The sequence below is a fragment of the Dermacentor variabilis genome, chromosome 4, assembly GCF_050947875.1.
Source record: "Dermacentor variabilis isolate Ectoservices chromosome 4, ASM5094787v1, whole genome shotgun sequence".
NCBI lineage: Eukaryota > Metazoa > Arthropoda > Arachnida > Ixodida > Ixodidae > Dermacentor > Dermacentor variabilis.
This window is the reverse complement of record NC_134571.1, coordinates 170210712-170236968: the sequence shown is the minus strand read 5'-3', so window position 1 is coordinate 170236968 and position 26257 is coordinate 170210712. Positions and strand designations below refer to the sequence as shown.

The following is a 26257-nucleotide window of genomic DNA, read 5'->3' as shown; positions in this document are numbered from 1 at the left end:
CTGCAACGAGTTCAAAACGGACGCCAAAAGCAGCATGGTCTGGGACGGGTAAAGGTGACCTGTCACGTCACCGAAACTTGTCTCGTTGCACCACATATTACTGCCACTTTGGCCAAGCTGCCAAAAGCTGAGTCGATTCAGCAAACGACGGGGCAGGAGGGGAGATAGTGCCCCCCCGCCCCCCCCCACCTTTGTTTCCAAATTTTGCCGCTTTCGGCTAAGCGGTCATTGTACGGCCTTCAAGAACCTCACCCCGCCACTTCTGCTTTCGAAGCGATGATCGCTTTCGGCGATAACACCTCGTCGGCGACTGTGTCGCCGTCAGGTGGGAGCTGATTGGCTGGTTGAGCAAAATCTGCTGAACTCCTTAGCTTGTTTTTCCCTACGTCACGCAAAGGCGATCGCCGCCGAGGAAATCCTCTGATGAGTCTCCTTTTTCACGTCCGCACCCACGCTGCGCTTTACCCGCGTTTGGAACGGATCGTACAAAAAGGGGTGTAATTAATCATTTGTGCTCCTGTCGAGAAATCGGGACTTCGTACCGCAGTTATGGAGTGAAACGATAAATAAAAAAGAAAAAAAGCAGAGTACAAAGCTTTTTGGGTCAGTACTCCCTTTATGGCCAATAGTAAATTTTGTTTCTACGCTGAAAATTGCTACGCTCCTTCTAACGAGCTTTCTAGCGCAATAATTTTTCAAATTAGTTCATTATTAGCAGCGATAGAAATATTTGAAGTGTCGCGAACCCATGATTTCAGGAGGCGAGCTTCACTGTCAAATTGGACGCTCTCTCCACTTGCCCCGTCTAGTCTAGCCTCCGCACTCAAAATTCCTTCCCCGCGTTCTCCCGTACCGTAGACGGAGGATCGCGTCAGCTACGCGTCACTGAGCCCCGCCTTCTTTTTCTTTCTGACGTTATTGCTGCGCGGCGGGCTTCCGGTTACAGACCTTCGCCCGTGCCCACGAGCTGTTGCGTTTGCGCTTGTTTCGTTCCGCTCCGTGCAAGAGCTTCCAAGCTGTGCGCGATACACCTGCGTTGTCATCTGGCCGCTGCTGTGAATTGGATCCGTCAGTGTGTGCACATTTGGCGAGGCTGGCCCGGTTCATGGATGTTTGCCGCGAGACACCGCGTCATTGTACCGCTGGCACGGTATCATAAGTCAGTGCCACATAAACACTGAGGCAGACGCTCGCGGATCACAGAGCATGACCGTGCGCTGGCACATGTAGAAAACGGCATACTTTCGTTCCCTGTGCGTGCGACTGCACGACGTGGGAACAACAAGCAGACGAAACAGAAGTGCATCTCTTTTTCTAAGGTACGAAGTAAAACAAAAACAAGATAAACACGCAGACATTCGGTTCGTGTGTTTTATTATTTGCTTAAACTTTAATCGTCTATTGAAGCAACAGGTCAAATAAATACTTGCTGTTGCATTTACTAATTCTCAAATTCACGCGTCACTGTGAGTGACGTCACAGCAGTGCCAACTACGTAGGTTCACTTGTGCGAATGACGTCGACTGGGAGCGCGGCACCCGCGAGGAGAAGCGAGCACGACTTTTGGTTCGAAATTTCAGCCGTTTTCGTGAGGCGTAGCGGTGTAATACTTTGCAGGCACGATTGTAATCGCGCATTGTATGCACCGCTCTTGCCAGGTCATAATGGCCAGAACTGGTGAGGATTGGTCTTCAAAGGAAAACGGAAGAGAAAAATGATTTCTTCTGTATTTCAGTAAATCACCCTTCTACAATGCCAAAATCACCACTCGTACCACGATAAGACGCTTGGTGAGCCAGAAAAACTGCAATAACAAAACACGGGTGCTGACGCCCCCTTGAAGTTCTCGGAACAGTTCACTGTGATATTATGGATTTTGACACCGTTTTCTAGCTTGTCTAGGGCATAGGTAATTTTACATTGTGTTCTCATGGAGCCAGAGATTGAACATGGCGAGTTTCGGAAACCTCTGCTGAGCCAAAGTGGCCTGAATATGAAAAAAACACTTTCGTGTCGACACAGTGACGTACCGACTTTCGGAATTCGGCCCGAAATTCAAAAACTTGGACCTTCATTATTTTCTTGTAATAATCAACCTATTATTTCGAAATTAACGGCAACAATGTCTTCAAAAATGTTCTTTCCGTCTAAACTGATTTATTGTTTTAATGTCCTTTGAGCTTTGTACAGCCCCTAGAATATTACATTCAACACCGTAGCTTTTGCGTGAATCGCGTTCTCATGAGGGAAATGTCTACAATTTTGAAAGGTTTCCATGAACACCTACCTGTTCGTCAAATATTGCAGTGGTTGTCGAGAAAACAGATTTCTTTTTCTATTTATTTAAACAGGAGCCCCCGCTTCCTGTTGAAGCGCAGTGCAATCCACTGCCCACATATTTGCAATACGCGGCACCTATATAAGGGTCTGGATGCTCAGACCTCTCGTGGGCCACCAGAAGACTCGCACTTAAGTAATAATGTGTAATTAATTAATCGGAATCTGTTACATTTGTTGATAATATTGCAATTAAAGAATTGCATTTTTTACTTGGTAACGCTCACTGTAATTCAGTTAATATTTTCAATGACCAATTACATGTAAATAGTTACTTTACTGACGAGATAAGCTCTAACACGTGACGCAGCTTTAGGAACCTGAATTTGGTGGCAACTGCAGCACACAACGCCGGAGATTTTGCCGCGCAGCAGCCTCGCGGTTGCGCATGCTAAGACGGGCAAGTCCGGGAGCTCAGCATCTTTCTCGTGTTAACGCTCAACCAGGCGTTGTCCGCCGAACCGAACCGGAGCTGGCATGTCTCGATAGCGACTACCACTCGGGACGTTAATGCCACGAAATCGCCCACGGACCATTTGTACAGCTTCTCATTGGTCCAACCGGGGGCGTCTCCTTGTAAGACCAGCAACTATGAAACCATGAAACGCCTACACTTTACAGAGGACCCAGCTGCTGAGTAATGACAGCCTTGCGCGCAAGATGTCCGCACGTTAGAGCACCGACCCAGCGTGCACATTTGATCGATTATTCATGATCACAGCTGATTCTGAACGAATAATAAGTTCAAACGGACGTAACGTAAGAAAATTGATTTATTTTGATTATTTCCGTAATTATTTTCGTCGGGCACTAATTGGTCACAGTAATCAATTACATTTTTGAATGAAGCACTTGTGATCAGTTACCTTTTCTGTAACGTGTAAAAGTCTGCCCACACCAGCGTATGCTGTGCGAATTGCGCACAAACGTATACCGTATATATACATTGAGAGGACGACAAAACTCAGAACACAGTGCTCCTCACAGGTATACCGGCAGGAACACAAGCACTGCGTTAATTTTTTAGCAGAATTGTGGCGCAGCGAAAACCAGGCATGACAGAAACAACATGAATCATGCGCACACTTTCAACTAATGTATTTCCAGGAGAAAACAGGCTATATAGAGCAGATGCGCATAAGCATAGCCAAAAGCGAAATCTGAAAAAAATATATTCGTTACTGCGGATCACAATAGAATGTTCACTTATGCATGTGCACCCCCCCCCCTTTTTTTTTGGATGAAATATGCCTCTGCCGACTCGCGTGTTATTGCGTCGCAACTTCGTTTTAAGAGTTCGAGTCGCTGATAGCGCGGGTTCACAGCCTGCGCCCAAGGTAAACACATTGTTTATATTCTTTTTTTTTGTCTTTCGGAAATAAATGTATTGCAAGTATATTGCGTCTTGCGCGTGTAAGTTCTGTCGTCCCTAGTCTGTTGCTGCGCCGCAATTCTGGTGTGTGTGTATATATATATATATATATATATATATATATATATATATATATATATATATATATATATATATATATATATATATATATATATATATGTAAACGAGAATAAAGAAAAGAGGGTTAACCGAGGGGCCCGACTTTTATTAGTCATATCATCAGAAGCCAAGAAACACTGACACAGAGGAAAACATAGGGGAAATCTTTACGCACAAGTAAGGTTGCCCTCGGTCTCAGTGTTTGTTGGCTTCTTATGATATGACATATATATATATATATATATATATATATATATATATATATATATATATATATATATATATATATATATATATATATATAAATATACATACACACAACTAGTCCAACAATGTGTTTGATTGAGCCCTCTTAAAGGCCTGACGGCTTAAGGTCGAGGCATCTGTTTCTATCGTTTCTCCTGGCGGTTGTCGTTACCGTCCACTTATGCCATTGGCACTTCTGCCTACTATTGCGACATGTTCCACACAAAGCAAAACAGATCATCGTTTATTCGGACACACTCGTTCATGATTTTGAAGACAGTGCCTTCCTTAGCGAGTCACCTCCACTTTTCTGTGTCTGGTTTCTGGGTTTCTAGCATTTTTCGCTGACCGATCCCGAAGACAGTGTAATCTGAAAACGCGGGCCAGTGCCGAAAGTAGTGTAGTCTAAATTGGGGCGTTTCCATGGGTATCTAGAATAAAACTAAGTACAGTAAAAAAAATTAGGCACTCCTACTCACTTCCTACTCTCCCAACTGAGCGCTGAAGCTGTAAGCGCCGTGCGCAGTGACTGTGCCCATTGTTACCCCCAAACTTTCTCAGGAAGACATTGTCTTTGATGGACTTCGAACTGGGCGGTTGAATCGCATTCCAATTATTCACTGCGTAGGCGCCACCGTAGAGGTCATCATGGACTTTGAGCGCACAGAGTCGGTGATCGCGTCGGCGTGCATTGCCCTTTTCTACACTTTCACGGGCGGCCTCTACTCGGTCGCCTACACGGACGTCATCCAGCTCCTTGCCATCTTCTTCGGCCTGGTATGTTGTCCTTTGGTTGTCTTTCCTGCTAAACATTCTCCATAAATGATACTGTGTGTGACGACAGTAAGAGGCATCTGCATAATCTAGGACCTCGTAAGGTCCTAGATGAGGTCCTATATCATGCCTTAAGGCAGGGCGTTCTGGAATTGTTTTCTGACTAACGTGCCTTCAGAAGCCTAAATTTAAGGAGGGAGCTGGTTAACGTTTCGATAGGTGGACCTATACTAGTCGAAGGTGGCCTTGTCATGCTCGGAGGGCTGACAAGGCACCTTTGACAAAGATAAGTCCACTTACTGGAACATTGGCCAGCCTTCCCGAGGCGCTTTTTCCCTGTTTATGTAACTTCAGCACCACAGTCTCCAGTAGTGTAATTGTGCTTTTCTATATTGGTCACATGGCACATGGCTGATGGCGTGTCCTTGCCCTTCGTCGCTCAGTGGCTGTCGGTGCCCTTCGCCATGTTCCACGAGGCAGTGGGCCCGATCTCGTACCCGAGGAACGACTTTGTGGGTAGCGTCGAGTGGCAGGACTTCGGCAACTACTGGGACTCCATGCTCCTCCTCATGATGGGCGGCGTGCCCTGGCAGGTTGGTGGACCCTGTGTCCCGAACCGACTTATCACCGCTCGTGCAGCCACCTCCTTTACGCCGGTTCCAGGCTAGTGCACTACTCTCCTGCGACAATAGGAACACAAATACCCTCTCGCATTCAGCGGAAAATATTGTTGCTGCGTGTGCTATTCGCCGCACGTTTTCCAATGGTGCATGGACCTGCGAACCTGAGGCTAATGGCTTTTCTGTAGCGTTCAGGAAAGTCGCCTATCTTTGCAGTGCGTGGTCGAAAAATACTGCGGTAATAGAAGGGGACTCAGTGACACATAGAAGCTGTGCTAGAGCCATGGACAGGTACGAAAACCCGTTATATCTGGCAATGTCCTGCATGTATTAGGAACGGTCGAGTGAAGTCCTCGCCTGCTCTAGCGCTGCTTGTGCAACGTGACAATTCACCGACTAAACCAAGTTTCCCTGCTAAAAGCGGCCCGCCGCCTCTCTCCTTACTACCTGTCGCTCTGCAACAAGCTCAACAAGGTGCGCGCGCAGGTCTACTTCCAGCGGGTTCTCTCGAGCCGCACGGCCGAGGGTGCCGAGCTGCTGTCGTACATGGCGGCGTTCGGCTGCCTGTTCATGGCCATCCCACCCGTCGTCATCGGCGCCGTCGCCAAGGCAGCCAGTGAGTGCTGCAGTGCTACGCAGGGGAAAGCAGAGTGCGCGGCCAGTGCCAGCGACTTGTAATTGCCAGAATCACGGAGCAGAAAAGACCCCAAGTGCACTGCACTACAGAATTGGGTCTCATCAACCAGCCCGCCCGGTGCAGTATCAAATACGCTTCAGCTGTCAAGGAAAGCTTGCATGGAGAGGGCATTCATAACCGATGGACATAGCCTGTAAGGATATGCCGCTCGGTGCCCTACGTGACAGGAAACGCGTGACGATCACAACGAACGGCACGTACCGCGCGTGGGAGAAATGACAGGCCCCATTGAGCGGGGTTATCGCGGCGGCCGTTTCAACTTCGTCCTTTGCGACGTTACATGAACCTGCCATGCTCAGATGGAATTCGAGACGTTATGCATAGGCCGCAGAGAACGGTATTTTCCGTTCCTGATCGGTTCTTGCCCCATGCATGGCTCGCTTTCACCTACGCGTATTCGCACCGCCAACTCTTTTCTGTGCCCTTGCGTGCAGACTTTACGCAAGCGGGCTACACGAAGGCCGTTCCACTGACGGGCGAGGCGACGTCGCTGACGTTGCCGCTGGTCCTGCAGTACCTGACGCCCGGCTTCGTCTCCGCCATGGGGCTGGGCGCCGTCTCCGCGGCGGTGATGTCGTCTTCGGACTCGTCCATTCTCAGCGCGGCCTCCATGTTCGCCTGGAATATCTACAAACTCGGCATCAGGCAGAACGTGCGTGCTCCGCCCGGTCCCTTTGTTCTTTTTTTTTCTACTTGGCTAACATAGGTGGGCTAGCGTGGAGCTTCGTTCTCTAGCCAATAGTGCAGAACGTCACAGGGCACTGTGGATTTCCTGCGGTGGGTAATCATCACAGAAGGCACAGTGTGCACACACGGGCAGCTGCCACTACGGTTCGCTCAATCTGACAAAGTTGGAGCAGAGAGCGTGCATTTCAGATGAATGGGCATTGGCACAATAATCACGTAATAATGACGCAGCGGATTATGATATGTAGAGGCGGTGACTATACTGACTTCTTACAGGAATCGGTACGTACCGTTTGAAATGAGAGAATTCTTTCCAAAGAAATTATTGCTCCTTATTGTAAGATAAAAGATTGACCTTGGCCGATATTTCCGGATAAAGAAGCCATATGAGCGAGGAGGCCGTGACGTCTGACGTGACGCAGCGACTCCGTCGTGGTGCCACCGTCTTTGCGTGATAACCGAGAATACGAGTATTGTTTTATTTATTATTTTCGTAAGTTCAAAATACTCATTTCAAAGAAGACATAAATACAGAAAGAGGTCCCATAGTGAAAAGATGTAATTTGCGAGACCCCTTGGTAATGCATACGTCAAAGAAAAACATTCATCCCTGCTTCACCTATAATCCTTAATGCGAAATACAAAAGCAGCTCTATATGCGTTTTCATTTTGCGATATATTGGCTGGCGCGGACAATCTGTCTCGTGCGGCACGTTGAAAATGGAGTGAAGCGTCACGCGACTGCGTCGCTCGCCGGGTGATCACGACACGCAGCGTGTGGGTGACGCGTGGGCGCAGTTCACAGCAGGCGTCGCGGACGGGCCTCCGCTCATGCAGCGCGTTGTTTCCATATATAGTATCGTGCGACGCGAACGCCGCATGTCATTGGTGAACAGATGAGGGCCCACTCCTCTGGCGCCATCGTGTAGTGGCCGTCGCAAGGCTTACGCGGCACTACGCTTTGCTTCTAACGCTGCGCTCAGCGTTCGCTTTCATTTTTCTCTGTCCCTTTCACTCGGTTAGCCCGAGGGACAACGCCGACGCTCGCCGCGGGAATGGGCGCCAAAGAGCTGCCCTCTAAAATAACTACACAATGAACAGCATCAGGCTATTCAGAACATGTAGAGCAGCTGTAACATCATTCACTGTAGACCAGCTTTCAGTATATACAACGTTGCGAACAATCCGATTTATGAAAAATACGATATTCATTCTGCAAGTCTAAACATACAGAAGAACGTTGCAAATAAAAAGGATAATGAGAAGTTAACTGTATTTATTCCATGTAAACGCAAATTCCTTTCAAATGAATCAACAGAACCCTCTTTTATACCACCCGGCACTGAATTCCACATTGGAACAGGTTAAATATTCGCAGTGAGCTTGTCGTAATTAGTCGTGGGCGTAAGTTTTAAGTGGTTATTTTACGTAACAAGAAGCGTCGATGGAACATGACGAAATAACTAGCATGTAGCAAAGGAAATGGAAGCTTTCCGGAAACGTACTTAAACATGAAAATTCCACTATATTTTTCCAGATTCTGCATTGTTAAAATGTTATGCGTAAAATGTAACCAAGGAGTCTAAGACATAAAACCGCTAAAGATTATACGTATTGCTTGATTCTGAACGTGTTGAACTGGGGATAAGTGAGTAACTTACGTGTTGTCCCATGATGGGATGCAACAGGTTATATGACTAGGGGAGCGCTATGTTTTTCCTTCTTTTTCGATTTATTCTGCAGTATACGTATACGTGTTCTTTGGAATCACAATATTCCCTTCCAGCGTGATGCAATTCTTGTCGTTACAGTGTCCGTTCAATTGGCATTCCGTGCTTCCCAGGCCACGGAGAAGGAGGTGATCGGCGTGATGCGCGTGTCCATTGTGCTGGTGGGCGCGCTGGCCACCTTCATGGCGCTCACGGCCGACTCCATCTACGGCCTGTGGTACCTCTCCTCGGACCTGGTCTACGTGATCCTCTTCCCGCAGCTCGTGTGCGTGGTCTACCTCAAGGAGCACGTCAACACGTACGGCTCCTTCGCCGCCTACGTGGTCGGCTGCTTCCTGCGCGCGGGCGGCGGCGAGTCCATTCTCAAGATACCACCCTTCATCAAGTACCCATTTTACGACTACGAGGAGGGCGTGCAGCGCTTCCCGTTCCGCACCTTCTCCATGGTCATCAGCTTCCTCACCCTGGTGGCGGTGTCCGGCATCACCTCGTGGCTCTTCGCCGGTGGACGCGCGCCCCTCGACTGGGACGTGTTCGGCTGCTTTCAGCCCGACGCCAAGGCGGTCGACAAGGTGCCCTTGGTGGAGGGCGCGGAATTGAAGGCGCCTTCCGCTGTCGGCCCACCACCCGCTGCCCCCGAGCCTGCGCTCACGCCGATCACGGCGGAGACGTCTGCGATTCCGGGCGGTAGTGTGTCAGCGTCGACTACACCTCATGACGCCGCAGGGATCACGCCTCATAGCACCTCGGAATACAAGCTGTCACCTGTCGAGAAGATTCCCAGTCGCATATCGCAGCACTCGTAAGTGAGCCGGCGAAGAGTCTTGTTTTTTTTCCTTTGTTTTAGAGCGCAGCTCTTAGACGCCTGTTCTTGCGGCGAGCGTCTTTGTGGCCGAGCGAACGAGCTCCGCGAATAATGAAAGCGAACGCGGACTGCAGTGGGAGATGCACGAAATGCGGTAGCGCAGGAGGAGTGTGCCGCGGAACCATGAGTGAGGCGGAAACCGGAGGAGGACCGGAGGGGTACGGCCTGCGCATGCGCTAAGTTGCCGATGGCCCAGGCAGCCTCAGCCTCGTGGGCAGCCTCATCTGCGCTTCGGAGGGGGGCAGGGTGTGGGGCGAGGAGGGCTACGCTCGTCCGCGGCGTCATATGCTGAGGTCAGTCCGCGGTATGTGGCATGAGGACCACTGCTCCTGCAAGGGACGATGCCGAGCGGCTGCGAGGGAGGCTTGGTGTCACGCTACCTTGGAAGTTGTCGCCGCTGACACTGAAGGCACGACTTCCCAGCGATGAAGAGCCACTGTTGTCCTTGGTGGAACGAAAGCGTGAGCATAAAAGCGTAGTGTCGCGCAAGACGGCCTGTGCGGCGACAATGGCTATGTGCGATATGGCGCCAGAGTAGCGCGCGCCGTCTGTATGGAAACCAAGCGCTGCATGAGCTAACGTCTGTCTTCTGCGGCTGCATTGAATCCCACCCACGCGCTGGCACCACGAGCTGGCTCTCGCGATCTCCGGATTAGTGAGGCAGTGGTGCCACACTTCGCTCCGTTTGAAACGTGCCACACGAGACTGATTGCCTGCGCCAGCCAATATATCGCAAAATGATGGGAGTATCGTAATCATCGATTTTTTTTTTGCGCATACATGAACCATGAATGCTGAGTGCACTTAGTGGGTTCCGTGTATCAAGATCGAAGTGTGCGCTCACTGACGGGACGTATGGACACACAAACGATCGACTACGACCAACCTTGATGCCGGCGCAGATATCCGAACGATTCGAAAACATCTCGATCAGTCTAGGCGCCCCTCCGCAACCCAGCGCTCTGGAATAGTGGTCATATTGTTCATGTATATGGCTCACGTATACAAGGACTCAATTCGCCTCGTTGCCTTGTTCGGCAGATATCTACAGGGACACCGTTGCAGCTCAATTCTCCACGTTGTTGATGGCGTACATCGGTTTATCTTGGATATAATGTCCGAAATAAACCGCTGCTCATCAGAGCTGCGTCGGAAAGAGAGGCACAGCTGCACAGGGGCACTATTCGCAACAACTGAAGATAAAATCTGCCGATTTCAAAAGTATCCGAATTCGTACTAATGACATAAATCACATAATCAGCGATGTAGCAAAATTAATAAACAAGTACGTCAGGGTGGGTCTGGGAACACCACTGCAGTCCAGTTCGTGATATTGCAAAGCTGAATCCGCAAGCTGAAAGCTGTTGTACCACTGAGTCGGTTTGCGTTTCTTGGCGAGGAAACGCTTGGGTGCCTACACACTTGCGCTTAACTGAGATTATACATAGAAACGCGCTACATTCCAGAAAAGTTCCCGTTCACCTTTCTTTTGTCCGAAGAAATTGAAATAAACACTGGTATTTTACACGCCAAAACCATGATTTGATTATGAGGCACGCCGTATTAAGAGACTCCAAATTGATTTTGACCCTCTGGGTTTCTTTAACGTGCGTCCAATGCACCGTATACTGGCTTTTGCATTTCACCCCCCATCGAAATGCGGCTGCCTCGGCCGGTATTCGTTCGCGCGCCCTCGGGCATAGTAATCCCACCGCAATAGCCACTGCGTAACAATGACGGGTAAAAAAAGAACCGAAATTCGAATTCTTAGACTATGTATGCAGCTACTTTGCGCCATTCAGCGCGGAGGAGTTGCCCGTTTCTAAGTTTGGCGAATGACGTCGCATCGATACTTCGCGTGCGCTTGGCCAAAAAATTCGGCACTGAACGGCAGTGCCGTTGCATGCTTCACGTGCGGTCTGGGCGAGTAAAACAGGGCCCGTGTTCACAAAGACCTCTTCGGCTACAATTGTTCCCAATAAAAAAAAGTCGGCCAATCCTGATGCTGGACGTACCATTAGCGAAGGGCGCCAACCAAGGGCAGAGATCACTTAGAATATGAAAGGTTTGTGTGAATTCGGCCCCAGATTTTCTCGATTACATTCAAACTAGTCTCCTCGAAAAGACATTCGCAAAAGAAAAAAAAAAGGCGGCATTGTAAATTTTTGTGCCGGCGCCAGTTGTTCGCTTACTCTTTTAGGGCCGCATCTGATTCCAGAACGGAGATGTGCGCTTTCTCAGAGAGAGAGAAACGCATTCCATTCGGCCGGTGTGCTCCGACGCAATATAATGTAAACATGTGCTTCAAGCAAATAGTTAGAGGCGTCATAGTTACTCGTACGTTTCGAAGTAATTTCGACTGCGTCCGTTTCAACACACTTTGATGCTGTTTCGTCTACTTATTCTGCTCTATAGATGGGGTTCTGCGCAGCCGTGCAGAAGAATATAGATTCACTAGCTCGCTTCGATGGTACTCAGTGTAAACGTGGCTGAGGGCTCGCTTTTATACCGAAACATGCAATGACTGTTTGTGTTCAATACGGTGTAACATAATTCGGTTTTAAACAAAATGGGCTCCAATTCATGTAGCGAAGGTGGTTGGCCAGCGAAGCTGTGTGGTGTCACTTGATCCTATAGACCAATTAGACGGAGCCTATTACTGGGTGCTGCCGAGCCTGAGCGCGAAGCCGTCGTGCACATTGACGTTGTTCCTTTCGTCGTTCATCCTGTTCGCGCTGCTCTTCAGGAGTCCTAACTGTGCGTGGCTCGCTTTGGGCAGGAACCGCTGCGCCCTGCCTATGGCCTGAGCACGACGCCGTATAGTGCATACTGACGTCTGTTTCTGTCGCCGCTGCATAATGTCACGTGGTGGTGACGTTGAAGAACACAGTAGCAACACAACACAGCAGTAGCATAACCTGCAGTGGCCGCGAAGCGGTAACTGCAGCTTATAGGATGGCATTTCCACCAAAACGATATGCGCGAAGGTGAGTGGGGCGAGCTTTCTGGTTCTCTTTTTTTCCTCGCACGGCTGGCGGTTCTGTTATAGCGTTGCAGTAAACTGCGCTGGGTAGCTTGGTCGGATATCAATTCACAAATATTCTTTTTCTTCCGTTTATTTTTACTCCAGTATAGCTTGACCTGGCGAAAGCCTTTCTCGCCACTTGCATCTTGCAAGACAAGGTGACAGGAAGCAATGCGTCCTCACCACTGCCGGACAGTCACACTCACCGTGAGGTCACGCGATTAAGTTATCTTATTGCGCCGTTATTACGTGCGCTACAGAGCACATTCAAAGAAATTGGAGTATGCTTAAGCTTCGCCTTCCCCGCAGGGGCGTATGCGTAAGCACGCCTTTGGTGTGTCGCGACACCACGTACCCGAGCACACGAGGGTTGGACCCTCCCGCGTGTAGCCGTGCGCGGCTTAACCGTGTCTGGGGAAAGGGGGATCCTGGAGGTTGAGCCGATTCTGGGTGTCTGTACCTTTAAGGCCCCCCGGCGGAGGCAACACACCTCTTTGGCCTCTGCTTCACATAGACGGCACCTCCAGACTGACCCACCTGGAGGAAATCGCCAGTCGCCTTTTCCTGTCCTCTTCTCCAATCTTCTGCTTTCTCTCCCACTTTCCCATCTTTCCTGTCTTCTCTTCACTTCATATTACTTCCGTATTTCCTGGCGGCAAGGGCTAACCGTGTGTGATATATTCAACCTTGGGTATATACATTAGGTTATAGTGGCGCTGTATAGTTGGCGTCTGCAGGTTTCTTGGAATCTGTAGCGTCCCCTTGTTGGGCTCCGTGGTGGGTGGCTACCACCGCCGTCGAATTTTGAAACCATCCAATGGCAGAAGCGTTCCCGCGACTTTCAGATCGGCCTCTGAAAAGAGGTCGCACCGAAGCAACTTTCCAGTTCTTTTTAAAACCAAGCGAAGACACATTTCCGAAATACCATGTTTTTCACAGTGAAGGCAACACCACCGTTAGAGAACTGTCACCATTCACAGTATCGAAATGCCTAGCAAACACAATTGGATCGGGTTACAAGGCCTCAAGGATGGCTAGCGGAGACCTCCTCCTTGAACTGACCAAGAAAAGTCAACTAGAAAAGCTCGCCGAACTCACCAATATCGGTGACATCAAAGTAACAATCTCTCCACACCGCTCACTCAACACTAGCAGGGGAGTTATATCTGAAGAAGACTTCTTGAACCTCAGCGACGAAGAGCTACTCGAAGGATTTCAGGAGCAAAACGTAATTAATGTTCAGAGAATAACACTACGACGAAATGACCAACACATCCCGACTAAACATGTGATCTTGACATTTGGTAGTAGCACTGTCCCTAGTTCACTGGACGCAGGATATCTGAAAATCAACGTCAGACCGTACATACCCAACCCAAGGCGGTGTTTCAAGTGCCGGAGGTTCGGGCATGCATCTCAATCATGCAGAGAAAAGGAAACATGCGCGAAGTGTAGTGCCAACGACCATCCATCTGACAACTGCATTGCTCCCGCACAATGTGTCAATTGCAAGGGCGATCATCCTGCTTACTCGAGGAGCTGCCCTTGCTGGAAAAGAGAAAAAGAAATAATTGCAATCACAGTAAAGGAAAAGATTTCATTCTACGAAGCGAGGAAAAGGCTAGGGCACTTACCTCAAAAAAGCTATGCCAGTGTGACGCGGCAGGGGGCAGCGTCACACCGGCCTCAGGAATCTACAGGGTCCACGTCCGGTACCCCTGTAGAAACCCCAACCGCCCCCTTGGTTGCTGCAGCCAGTGCTGCTCCATCAGCAACGAACAGGGCCCAGCAGACCACAGTGCCGCAGGGCCCGAAGTTGAACCGTACTCCGCGGCCCGAGACGCGGGTCTCAGCGCCTGGCTGTCGATTGTCCAGCGCCTCGGAAAAGGCGATGGAGGTCGATCCGAAAACCCCTGCGTCATTGACGCCAAAAGACCCGCGTTCCTTGGAGCGCTTACAGAAGGATAAGCATATTATACCTTCGCTGAGGAAAGGAAAGGTAACCTGAACGGGGGGGTTACCGCCTTTCATAAGAGTAATCAGCTTTTAAATACATGTCACCTACAACTCGTAAGCTCACACACACAAGTAACTTTTTTTCCAATCCCAATAACATGGCTTTCAGCATTCATTGGAATTGCAGAGGCCTAATTCACAATCTAGGTGACATCAAAGACATTATAAATAAGTTATCACCAGTGACATTCTGCCTTCAAGAAACGAACCTAGGACCAAAGCATACACATTTTCTTAAAGTCTTTACAATCATAAACGACCGCGAGCACTCCAGTCGTCTATCAGGAGGTGTCGCTATTGTCGTTCAAGGCGGCATCCCTACACGGAACGTTTCACTAAATACTGCGTTTGAGGCAGTAGCTGTCACCGTTTTAACTTTTAAGACTGTCACCATCTGCTCGTTATACATCCCTCCCCATACCCATTTCACAACTCGAGATTTGGAAGATTTAATTGTCCAGCTGCCGGAGCCTTTTGTTTTAGTTGGAGATCTTAATGCTCACTGCACTCTTTGGGGTAGCGATAAGAATGACCAAGAGGACAACTTATCGAAGATTTTATTTTGAATAATATCTGTCTTTTAAATTCAGGTGAGCCAACTCATTTTTCACCGAGCTCACGTAATTTTAGCTGTATTGATTTAGCATTTTGCTCTCCAGATATCTTCAGCGATTTTAAATGGGACTTACTGGAGAATCCATATGGCAGTGATCATTTACCTACTTTAATCCACCTTACATCAACACTACCCATTATATCCCACAAACCACGCCACTGGAAGTTACAAATGGCCGTCTGGGCTGTTTTTACGGAAAGTGCCAGGGTGGAGGAACTTATTTGAACAGACCTAAGCATTGAGGAAATTAATGAAAAGTTTACCAATTGCATAATTTCTGCAGCTTAAAAGGCCATTCCGCAATCTTCTGGCGTGGCTCGGAAAAACCTGAATCCTTGGTGGACACGTGAATGCACCGTAGCAAAAAAGCAGCAGAACAAGGCCTGGGGAATTTTACGCAGATACCCAACTCAAAACACTTTTCGCAATTTCAAACAAGCCAAAGCGAAAGCCCGATTTATTTGGAGACAGGCGGAAAAATTGTCTTGGCAGAGATATGTATCTACAATTAATAGCACCGTTACATCCAAAAGGATGTGAGACCAGGTCAGAAGTTTAAGGGGGACTACTCACCGTACACGATACTCATACTCACACCTTCAGGCACTCAGACAACACTACAAGAACAAGCGAATATACTTGGGGAACATTTCTATAACGTCTCTAGCTCGGCTAAATATAGGAACATGTTCTTAAAATACAAACTGTGGGCAGAAAAAGAGAAACTACCAACCACTTGTATGTCAAGGGACGAATAAAACGCTCCATTTACGTTACAAGAGCTTAACAGGGTTCTCTGTACTGGCAAGAAAACTGCAGTAGGTCCTGACCGGATCCATTATTCCATGCTTGCACACCTGTCCCCAGCATCCGTAGATGTTCTCCTTAAATTTTTTAACAAAATATTTGAATCCGGAAGCACGCCAAAAAGTTAGAAAAACGCAATAGTTGTGCCTTTTCTAAAACCAGGTGAATCCCCCACATCCCCAAGCAGCTTTCGACTCATCGCCCTGACAAGTCGTTTGGCGAAAACATATGAAGGTATCGTAAATGCCAGATTAACTTTCACGCTTCATATACGGAACTCCATTGATTCTCTTCAGTGCGGCAATAAAAAAGGGTGTTCAACGACAGACCACCTCGTCCGACTTGAACACGAAATACGTGAGGCATGCGTACACAAACAGCACTGCCTGGCAGGGTTCTTCAATTTAGAGAAAGCGTATGACACCACGTGGAGGTTTGGAATCGTACGTGACGTCGCGGCGTTAGGAATCCTTGGCAAAATGCTAAACTGTATCGCAGATTTTATGTCCAACAGAACATTCCAAATCCGTTTAGGCACTGCGCTCTCGCGCACGTTTTTCCAGGAAAACGGCGTGCCACAGGGTTGCGTACTTAGCACAACACTCTTTATTGTAAAATTGAACTCTATCAACAAAGTCATTCCCACCTCTGTTATGCACTCCATATACGTCGATGACCTGCAAATAGCGTGCCGCGCCTCAAACTTACCAACATGTGAAAGGCAGCTCCAGATAACAATAAATAAACTAATGGAGTGGGCTGAGAAAAATTGCGTCCGCTTCTCTACTCAGGAAACTTCTACAGTGCTATTTTCGCAAAAACGAGGGTTGTACTTAGACCCGGATTTAAAATTGAATGATTTTGCGCTGCAGGTAAAACAAGAATATAAATTCTTGGGAGTAATCTTTGACAAAAAACTGAACTTCCTTGCCCACATTAAATCACTAAAGGTTAAGGCAGATAAAGCGTTGAATATCCTCAAAGTGTTATCTCATCAGCACTGGGGTTCCGACCGAACGTTTCTTTTACGTATTTACCGGTCTCCTGTTTGTAGCCTTTTAGACTACGGCGCCATTGTTTACGGCTCAGCCAGACAGTCCTACATCCAACGACTTGATCCAGTACATAACCTTGGACTGCGACTGGCCAGTGGTGCCTTCAGAACGTCACCTATTCAAAGTTTATACGTTGAGTGTAATGGACCCTCATTACAGCAGCGCAGAGCATTACTCACAGTCTCTTACATACTCAGGATTCAGTCATCACCGCAACACATAGCTACAACATCCTCACACAATGCAACTCACGCCTACACTATACAAATAAACCGAACATGATTAAGCCGCTTGTCCTGCGATATGAGGAGTATGTCCGGGATTACGACATTCCTCGCGAAGTGCTCCGGGTTGCCAGAAAGCCAAAGCGTTTGCCCCCGTGGTACGACTTTGAACCGTTGTGTGACTGGACATTAAGGCCCAAACAATGAGACGTTCCTTTCCTTCGAGCGCTTCCTAACCTTATGTGAGGCCACCTTAGAGCGAAGGACCGATGGAGGAAGCAAGCGTACTCTGAAAGCTGCCTTCACTTGTCCTCAAGTAAGGAGCGGTTGCCGCATGCCTGGGTTCGAGATTATCTCTTAAGAGCTTTACGCGAACACCATTATTCAATAAAAAATGTTGTATCGTCGCAAAATCTTTAAATTGAAGAGCTAATATAGAGAAGCGTGGACGCTTTCTTCTAGTTTTGTTTACTAAACTTTAAAAAGTAGCGCATTACAGTGCAAAACTTGATGTGCTCCAGCAACGCTGGCACGCCGGCGTCGCGCAACGCCTAGCAACGCCTAGCAACGCTTCCATGCCGCACGCGTGACTGAAACGAATATGCCTGGTAAGACGTACTGTGCTCGCGCTTCTCCGCAGGTGGGCGACAGCGCGCATGCGCAAGCAAACGTCACGTGGTTAAAGGGACACTAAAGTGAAAAATGATTTCTTCTGCATCAGTAAATTACCGTTCTACAACGCCAAAAACACCACTCTTACAACGATAAGACGTTTGGTAAGCCAGAGAAAGCGCAAGAACGAAATACGGGTGGCGACGCCTACTTAAGTTCCCGCAACTGGGGGTTATGACGTCTTGGATTTTGATGGCATCTTCTAGGGCCTACTAACTATATAGAGGTACAGATTGGCTACATTGTGTTCTAAAGGAACCAAATATTAAACATGGCAAGTTTCGGGAACCTTTATTCGGCCAACGCGGCCCAAATGCGACAACATACTTTGGAATCCCTGACGTCACGTTGACGTACCGGCGCTGGCGTTTCGGCGCGAAATTCAAATACTGATACTTGGACCTTCATTTTCTCATCTAATAATCAAACTATTGTTTGGAAATGACTGCCTGCAGTGTTCTCAAACAACGCTTTATTAGTCTAAACTGATTTGTTGTTTCGCTTTAGTGCCCCTTTAAGCAGTGAGGTGAAGCGCTCGTTCAGGGCAATGAGCGGCGTAAGGACGCGTGAAGGTAGCTTTGGAGCTACCTTATGCTGAGGAAGCACCAAGGAAGCCTTCACCGAGGGCCCCTCAGTAAGGAAGCTTTCAGAGTGACATAAGGTAGCCTCACCGCAATGAAGGCTCAGTAAGGAAGATTTCATTGTTTGGCCCTAACACATTTAAAGAAGAAAGACACCCCACGCGAACACATTATACAAGAATTCCGTGCTCTTCAGTACAAATATCAAAATAACAGGCAATATTACACTGATGGCTCTAAAACGAAAGAACTCGTGGGTGTGGGGGTCGTAACGGAAAATTGGGAAAAAAAGTATTCGATTGCTACAACATGCCTCTGTTTTCACGGCCGAAGTTATCGCTATATGGGTTGTTGTTAGATTATCGCTGATAAACATAAAAATGCAGTCATATATACAGATTCTTTAAGCACACTGAAGGCCATACATCTGAAATCTGAGTGTGAATCCCTGATTGGAGACATTTTAAGCATGGTGGCTTTTAACGAATACGGGAGGTTAATTCGTTTCTGCTGGGTCCCAAGCCATGTTGGCATACCGGGTAACGAAGCAGCTGATAGATATGCATTGATGGCAGCGCACAAATCAATTACAAACACAACACTCCCATATAATGATAGCATCCGCGCAATTAGAAAAGCCTTCACGGTAAAATGGCAGCGCGAATGGGACCGTTGTGCCGACTACAAGCTACATCTCACAAAACCCATAGTTGGCGAGTGGAAGTCATGCCATCATCAGGAGCGGTTCATCGAAGTAGTTTTATGCCGACTACGCATTGGGCACACACATCTCACACGCAATTACTTACTTACGAAAGAAGACACACCAACATGCGAGAAATGTCAACAGCCACTAACAGTTATGCAAATATTACTCATATGTACGCAGACTGAAACACACAGACGAACACTTTTGCACAAATTATATCAACTACACATACCTCTACACCCTGCTTTAATTTTAGGTGATGATCCGCTAGTCCCATTATGTGACGTCCGTAAATTTCTAGACGACTCTGGATTTTTACATAAAATATAGATTACTAACACAGCTTTTTCCTTTATAAACTGGATTTTAAAACACCTCGTGTTTGGCCTAGCATAGCCTTAGCTGCTTTTGCGCCATTAAACCCCATTTAACTAACCAACTAACTAGCTTCGCCTTCAAGAGTGGAACGCGATAGCGTTATCACACTCCGTTTGCACCGCCTACTCAAACGATATATGCGAGCCAAACGTCGCGATCGGCTCGGAGAGCCGGGCCGCGACGCGCCATAAAGGCGCACGCGATCATGGGGCGAGTGGCGCGCCACGTGTCGGGGCAGCGCCGTACGATGCGAGGAGGGGGTCTTCTGCGTTTACCGCAACATGGCCCTGCGTGTGCGCAGAGCGCAGGAGAAATGTAGCGGACACGTACTTCGCTACTCGTGATACTGCGACGTCTGTAATTTACATGGTAATAATTACCGATATGCACCACAGTATAACTTTCTGCGGCAAGTTTCCAAGGCAACACCGCATTCACTAGAGGCGATTTTGTACCGCTTTCAACGACCGAACTCGTGGCTGAGTGGTAGCGTGTCCGTCTAACACTCCGGAGACCTTGGTTCGATTCCCACCAGCCCATCTTGCAAGATGTTTTTTTTTTATTTAGAAGTGCCTTCCGGCATTTATCGCTCACGGCAAACGCTGCTGACGCCGACGACACCGGCTTTTCTTCCACACGAGCTCCTTCACGGTGTCGCGTTAGAACACCAGCATAACGTGGTGCAGAAACGGAGCAGTAAACGCACTAATACGCGTGACCAGGCGGTGCAATAGTTCGGCTTACGAGCGGCAGTGAGGACGTGCTGATCGCTGTCATTTGCAAATAAGAGATCTAAGTGGCAAAAAGACTTTCGCCATGCTAGAGAAACTCCGCAAAATAAGGGACCTTTATTTAATATTCACGAAACAACAAAGTAGGCGCCACAGGGACTCGAACCCCGGTTCACAACATGGGAGCCAGCGACGCTACCGCTGCAACTTGCCGAACCGTTTTTAGAATTGTGTTGCCATAGCAAAAATAAGGACGCTCAAGGCAAATTTCCGTCGGTGGCCTCGGCGTCGCCGTAATCCGTATAAATTCCAACTTCGGGTAGATTGCGGCGACACGCTTTGCTGTAGATGCGAGAGAAAGCTTGAAAAGGTCAGCCGCGAAGGCTAGTGGCTCGATGCGGCGGCGGCTTCTCGCGCGCGCTATAGGGAAGAAGCAGGGAGGGTTCGCCCCGTCTTCTCATGAGTGCAAGGAGGGGGTAGGAGCTGGGAGATGTGCACGTGCTAGAAAGGGGGGGGGCGGTGTGGCTGGGCGTGATCGCCCGCGCCCTACCTTAGAGTTAGTCTGTGGTGAGTTCGAAGACTAGGCGATCCGAGATAGGCGATGGATTTGTGTACACTGTGTTCTCGCGTGTTTAGTTCACAGTGAAGAGAGATGAAGTACGAAGGTGAATTCGCTCGCCGCTGCTGCCGCGCTATTCGTCACGCCAGCATTCGGACAGCGAGTGTCTGTGGTCATCGAGAGAGATATGTTCGTTTTTGCCTATGCACGCGTCACAATGTGCACAATTATTAAGGGAATGTTTACAGCAATCTATGCAGCTTATAAAACTACCAACCTTACTTTGCATAGCTGTCCAATTTGCTGTCGCAATCAGTGCTTCGCCTTTCGGACGAAACAGCGAGTTTTGTTTATTAGCCACAGGCTCAAAATTGGTTGGGCCTTTGCCGCAATACTGTTGGTAATTTTGCGTTTTGAGAGACCGGTTATTGTGCAGTTTACGTGCATTGCTCTAGCGTTTTATGCTTTACCGTATTTAACACCTAGAGCCACTTCTTTATGACTTTTTCTCGTTTTAACCTTGCACCGCACTATAGTACTGATTGCTGTCGAAAGGTGCAAGGACACGTAGATTTTCGCGCTTGCGTGCGCAGGATTTCACATAGCATATTTTATGACGGGAAAGTCAGCCTGTGTGAGAAGGAGCTTTGCATGTTTTCTAACGACTGTAATGGGAAGGTAGCGCGAAGGTCCGACGTATACAGTCTTAGACACTTCGTAACCGAAAGGTTACTCTAACCTCACCACGAATAAAGGATCAGTAAGCCGAAAAAAGCGCGAGGATGAAAGGCTGGTGGCGACGCCGCCTTGAAGTTTACGCACAAGCTCGCGCCGTGACTTCACAGGTGGGTGGTTCCTTCTCGGGCTTAATTTGTTATCGGCAAAAGTGGAGTTCATTGTATTATAAATGAGGCGAAAACTACAATTGGCAAGTTTTGGGAGCCTTTACTGAGCCATGACGGCCAGATATAAAAAATAAACTTTAATATCTGTGACGTCACACTGACACATCGGCGCTGGGTTATCCACACGAAAAAAAAATGGAGCGGTACTTCAACCTTAACTTTCTCTCCGAATGATCAACATATTTCCGCGAAATAACGAAAATATAGTTTTGAAATAGCTTATCGGGACTAAACTTGATTTAGTGTTTCCCTTCAAGTGTCATTTTAAGCGCGGTGATTGGACTAAGTAAGCGGTCCCTCCTTTGGTAGGCGACGTAATGGACTGTAGTTTGCTGCGATCGCGGACGCGACAGTTGCCGCAGACAACCTGCTTACCTTGCAGGTTTTGTATTGCCCTTCATTGTGAGCTTTCTGCCCACACACAGTTTGTTCGCTCTATATAGTGGACACGGCTCGACCTTAGAACAGTGGAACATCGGGGAAGCGAGGACCTGTATCTGTGGCATTTTAAACCCTGTTCGCGAACACCTCACCTATGGGGCAGTAGTACGTCGAAGTATGGAAAGAAAAGCTTGGGGTGACTGAGGAGTTGCACCGGAGTTGAGAAGCGGTTGACAAAGTATGAGCCCGTTCTCATTTCTTTTGATTTCCGCCAATATCGCGTATGGTTCTTTTGCACAACTTTCCTTTGCGCCTCACTTGAGTATAGCTTGGTTGTCTTTGACGTACGACTTGCTTCAGTGTGCCTTAGAAGTACTGAATGCTGGACGTGTTGGTATTCCATAATCAAGAAAGAATGGCGCGACCACACGTTGACGAGAAAGAAAAAAAAAATGAGCGGCGCCCGTTCGTGTTTTTCTTTCTCATCCCTGTGTGTTTGCGCCATCATTTCATGAGTATTCAGTTTGTGTGCACCTGAGCTTTCGTGTTTCTCTTGTAATCGATAACTATTCTTGTGGAGTTATTCATGCTCTTGCATACAGTCTCCACTTTCTCCTAGGAGCCAACGTGCGATGCTTGTGGATCGAAGAAACTATGGAACACTTGTTGTGCCCTTACTCTCAGGACGACATTTTTAATGAGGCCTCTTTCTGGTGACAACTTTAAACTAGCTAAACTCCGTAGAATCTTGGTTTCAGCTAGTCGCTGCAGGTGTCATATTTCTGACAATGAAAGGCGCCAAAATAGACGCGAACAAAGATGTCCAGTGGTACGTCTCTTTCTCCGCGTCTATCTTCCGCCTTCGATTTCCTGAAACAAGACTCCGTATCATTTCCTGATACCAATATGTACACCCGTCGATGGCGTGAAATATTCGTACAAATGTGCAGATCAAGTGCAACTGTCTGAGTGATCGGTTAAGTAGTCCTCGTGTGCCTATTCCGCTGTGCGCGCTCGTCATTGTCGACCTCCCTGCCTCGACTCGCCTTGCTTTTTGTCTCCCCTCCTTGCCAATTGAGCGTCTCCGCAATGGGTGTGTCTTGCAGAGCTGAAGTTACGTCCAAAAGTCACCGGTCACCAGCGAAGGGTGACGTCAGCAAGGACGCGAGCGATACGTCGACCAGCAAGCGCAAGCGCAAGAAGCACCGCCGCTCCAGCCAGGAGTCAAGCAAGTCGGCGCAAAGCGTCACCCCGCAGCCGGCGCAACCGTCGGCCGCGCACGAGACCACAACCGAGGCGGGGCGCCACTGAGCTGCCCTGGTGCCGCCGCATTCGCAGCTAATGCCACGTTGGTCGTGGTGGCAATGATAAAGATAAAATGCGCTCGTCTCTTGGGAACCAGTTCAACTTGGGTATTTATGCACGCAGCCGGTCCTCTATAACTCTTAACCACGCATTGTAGTACGCTTCCAGCGCTGTAGAGGTAAAGGTCCAAGAGGATGCACGCAAGTAGCTGGAAGATATGCGCAGCCGTAATACGTTCCATAGAGGTGTCCGAAGTCAACCGATGCGTACACGAGACGGGCCATGGTGAGGCCGCATGTCCACAAAGTTAGTTTGTGCGGGGTAACGAGGCGCTGTCGCTGCTGGCCGGTAGTGTTCCTGTTTGCAAGCGTCAGTGATGCTTCTTTGTCTGGACACGCAGAATATGCTAATGGTTCAGGGTTGACGAGGCGGGACGGATAGAAATTCGCTGCTTACATTTTCGGAGCGTAGTTATCGGGTGTGAACACTTTAGCACATGGGCTGAGAACGACGGATATGCACGGAAGGAGGCGCGGCTGCTAGAATTTTCATTTGCACAATTTTACGGTGCTACCGTAGCACAGAAAGGCGCAATGGCTCATGAACTAACGACCTGTAAGTGGAACAAGACGAGTGATGAAATTAGGCTGTGTTGCCTGCTAACGTGCCCCGACTCACTTTGTTTTAGAAGTTATCAATTCATATTTCAAGTGCATACAACGATAATATTCTTAATTTTCTAGGCCTGTGCGACAGGTGATATTCCCCTGTCGCACGTAATTGCCAATATTCGATTGTTCTTAGGCTTCAGACGTTCGCGAAAAACGGTATTCACCTGCATTTCAGGTTCCCACATCCTTGCGATAGAAGACATTCGCCTTTCCGTCTCATACACATTTTCATTAGCGAATCAGATTAATGATTCTTGGAATCGCTTACGCCATTTTTCACTGGAATAAAGGCTTATTCTCTCCCTTTCACGCGGCTCTTCGTTCTTCTTCGACGCCATCTTGCTGCCACAAGTTGCGTCCGACAACACATTGCCAGGGAACGCAGCGTGTCGTCTGCACTGTCGCATGTCTGCCTCAATCCGTACTGCGCACGCGCGCTGCCTCGTACCGCTGTGAGGCGCGCACTGTCACGAACCATTTAATTTGCAAGCTTGCACAAATGAGCCAAATAAACACGTAGGTTAATTTAAATGGCCTTTGGTTTCACGAAAGCCAGCGTCCCACTGCGGTATCGGATTAAGCGACCAATCATCATAGCATTGGCGCCACCTGAGGCCACAACAGCAAAGACTGCCGGACCATTCTTTTTAATTTTCTTCTTCTTGACTATATAACGTTTCAATTGGTGACTCTGAGAGGCATGTTGTGATTGCAACGTCACACGTCCAGTACTCAAAAGAAGGGCTTTTGTTAGCAACCATGCGCCTCTTGCAAGTTTAGATAAATACATATGCTGGTGCAGACGAATTGCTGTTTAGTGTTACGGCATTAGGAAAGATGGAAACTATAGGTGGAGTTGTATTCACTGTGGCACTGCGACGATAGAAAACTAGTCTGTAGCTAAGTACAAAACGCATTCAGCACGTGCTATCAGCTTAACTTCAAACGCTAACAAGTTGAAAGCGAATAAGCTGCATTATCGGCGTTTCCAGCTGCCGCTGCATTTGTAACATTGGATGAATTCAACCTTTAGAAAGCGTATGATGGGTGCACACCATGCTTAAGCACCAGCTATGAATAGAATATAGCTCTCAGCTTCGGTTACAAGAAATAGGTGTTCTGATTCGTTTTTTCAAGCGAAGCTTTCACTGGATACCCACCCAGGTTTTGGGTAGCTGCGGCTGGTTTGGTTTTTACCTCGGCGGATATCATTGGGAAACATATACATACACCTATGCAATCTTCGCTCTCGTGTTTGAGCGCGTTTACAGTTACAAGATGCAAGTAAAGCAACTATATAAATATATATATATATATATATATATATATATATATATATATATATTTATATATATGTCAATTATCCCGAATTTGCCGTAAAAGTTTCGAATTCGGTCTCATCGGGGTGCGGGGGCAAAGCTCAACACTTAAAGACGCCTAGCACGTCATTAGAGCGGTGGGAGGTACAGCTGACCGGCCGATACCCTGGCGGGACAAGAAGCGGGACCCTGGCGGACGTACCAGCAAGTACGTCGAGCCGCGATGGCCAGTGGAGCCCTGGAATGAGGACACCACCCACTCGACATACCAATAACATTGACATTCCTCACCAAATATTGGAAATAATTACGCAAAATAAACGCAGCGAGTCTGTTTATACTCAATGCATACAGTTCCCCCCGTTCGCGAACGCACTGTTTTCAGCACCTACTAACAGAATTTGGTAGGTTTGGACGGGTTCGTGTGGTGGCCGTCGACTTTAATGCTCCGCATACTGCATGGGGTTACGTTAAATCGCAGGCTAAAGGGACCCGCTTATGGAATGCCATCTGTAACATGAGATACACACTGCTTACCGACCCAGAGCACCCCACTCGGATGGGCAACAGCGTATCTCGTGACACCTGCCCTGACCTTACCTTCGTGCGCAATACTGGCCCAGTCGTTGCGCACGGGCCTTTAGAGGAGCACCTTGGTAGTGACCACTACTTTGTGGCGACCACCTTGTCATTACGGAGTGCGCGCAGGCCCGAGCGAAATGTGCGTATAACGGATTGGGCGAAATTCAGGGAACGTCGCCAGGACCCACCTGAGCGCAAAGGGTACGAACGCTGGCTTGACTCTTTCGCACAAGATGTAGAGGCCACCACGAGCACAGTGCGCACCACAACCGA

The 26257-nt window shown here is 48.3% G+C and overlaps 1 protein-coding gene across 1 annotated transcript in view; it reads left to right on the top strand.

The window, feature by feature from the left end:
- LOC142579936 (high-affinity choline transporter 1-like) overlaps positions 1-24380 on the top strand; it is a 41914-nt gene extending 17534 nt beyond the window's left edge. The window contains exons 4-9 of the mRNA XM_075690615.1: positions 4704-4852; positions 5293-5442; positions 5956-6085; positions 6601-6818; positions 8697-9385; positions 23214-24380. Of these exons, the coding sequence (XP_075546730.1) occupies positions 4704-4852; positions 5293-5442; positions 5956-6085; positions 6601-6818; positions 8697-9385; positions 23214-23418 (1541 nt within the window). The 3' untranslated portion in view covers positions 23419-24380. The remainder of the gene's footprint in view (positions 1-4703; positions 4853-5292; positions 5443-5955; positions 6086-6600; positions 6819-8696; positions 9386-23213) is intronic.
- The last annotated feature ends 1877 nt before the right edge of the window (positions 24381-26257 follow it).